Source organism: Macaca nemestrina, chromosome 15 (assembly GCF_043159975.1).
Source record: "Macaca nemestrina isolate mMacNem1 chromosome 15, mMacNem.hap1, whole genome shotgun sequence".
Taxonomy (NCBI): domain Eukaryota; kingdom Metazoa; phylum Chordata; class Mammalia; order Primates; family Cercopithecidae; genus Macaca; species Macaca nemestrina.
In genome coordinates this window covers 68,148,383-68,150,057 of record NC_092139.1, presented here as the reverse complement: position 1 = coordinate 68,150,057, position 1,675 = coordinate 68,148,383, and the positions used below count along the sequence as shown (strand labels likewise).

Here is a 1,675-nt window from a genome sequence, read left to right as displayed (position 1 = left end):
TTCAATACCCCGCTTTCAATTATTTTGGGTATACACCCAGAAGTGGGATTGTTGGATCATATGGCAGTTTTAATTATTTGAGGAATTTCCATGTTGCTTTCCAAAGCAGTGGCACCATTTACAATCCCCAAAAAGGCGCACGGGGTTGTAATATGCTCACGTCCTCACCAAAACTTGTTATTTTCTGTTTTTCTTGTAGTAGCCATCCTAATAGGTATGAGGTGGTATCCCAACAGAATTTTGGCTTGCATGTCTTTAATGATCAGTGATGGTCAGCATCTTTACATATGCTTCTGGGCCATTTGTATATCATCTTTGATGAAATGTCTATTCAAGTCCTTTGCTATTTTTAATGTTATTTGTTGTTGAGTTGTAATTCTTTTTTTAAATTATTATTACATTTATTGATACTGAATATTTATTATCTGTTATGTACCAAGCAAAATGGACACACTCTCAGGAGATAAAACCTGTAACTTATATGTAAGATGAAACTTATATTGATTGAATTATTGAATTTTTTTTAGTATTTGCTATATACCAGGCAAAAGGCACAGAAACAAATTATCTGTTCACAGTTACTTTTAACTCTTTCAGCAATGCCTGAGTCCTCTTTATAAAAACTTCATTCTACTAAGTTAGCAACCATTCATTTTTTTGGTTACTCTTCATGTATAGTTTTCTCAAGTGTCCATTCAAATATTGCATAATGGTGTAGACCATTTAATATTCCAAACATAATCTGAAAGACTAGAAGAATCGCCATTAATTTCATTTGTGTTTGACAAAGCATCATCCAATGGAGTAAAACCCTTCCTTTTGGTGGCAGTGGAACGGTATGATACTTGGTTGCCAGACGTCCATTTTTAGTAAACGCCAAAGAACTGGGGTAGAAAACACCACAAACTATGCCAATCAGTGAGCTTCTGAAAACACAGTTTTCCTTGCTTATATTATCTTGAAGCAGCATCTGAACAGGAAGTTTGAGAATATTCCAGAGAAACCAGTTGTTGTCCCAAATGATGCCATTTGATATATATTTGGTGTCATTTCTTTTCTAAGGTAGTCAAAATTTTTTTCTATGATTTCTATGATCACTGATCTTCTGAGTTTTGCATCTTCTAGAGAAGGACTGGGTTGACCATGCATAGATGCGGTCATCTTGACATCCTTGGGCGCTTCCTCAGTTCCTACCCGCACCACACCTGAATCCCTCAGCTTAGCCCCAGCCTCATACCCGAACACTGCCATTTTGGTATTCTTTATACATTCTGCACATAAACCCCTTATCAGATATATGATTTGTAAATATTTTCTCCTACACTGTATGTTGCCTTTTCACTTTATAAATTATATTCTTTGATACACAGTGGTTTTATTTATTTATTTATTTATTATTTTTTGAGACAACCTCACTCTGTTGCCCAGACTGAAGTACAGTGGTGCAATCTCGGCTCACTGCAACCTCCGCCTCCCAGGTTCAAGCATTTCTCCTGCCTCAGCCTTCTGAGTAGCTGGGATTACAGGCATGTGCTACCACGTCCAGCTAATTTTTTGTATTTTTAGTAGAGACAGGGTTTCACCATGTTGGCCAGGCTGGTCTTGAACTCCTGACCTCAGGTGATCTACCTCAAGTGATTACAGGCATGAGCCACCATATCCGGTGATACACAGA

The 1,675-nt window shown here is 37.4% G+C and overlaps 1 protein-coding gene across 1 annotated transcript; it reads right to left on the bottom strand.

Annotated features, from left to right (window-relative positions):
• Nucleotides 1-471: 471 nt before the first annotated feature.
• Nucleotides 472-1,338, bottom strand: LOC139358618 (complex I assembly factor TMEM126B, mitochondrial-like). Its single transcript, XM_071079846.1, has 2 exons — nucleotides 1,168-1,338; nucleotides 472-1,057 (listed from the first exon to the last, which is right to left on the bottom strand). The coding sequence occupies exons 1-2, from the start codon at nucleotides 1,249-1,251 to the stop codon at nucleotides 662-664; spliced, it is 480 nt and encodes a 159-aa protein (XP_070935947.1). The 5' UTR covers nucleotides 1,252-1,338; the 3' UTR covers nucleotides 472-661.
• Nucleotides 1,339-1,675: the final 337 nt, after the last annotated feature.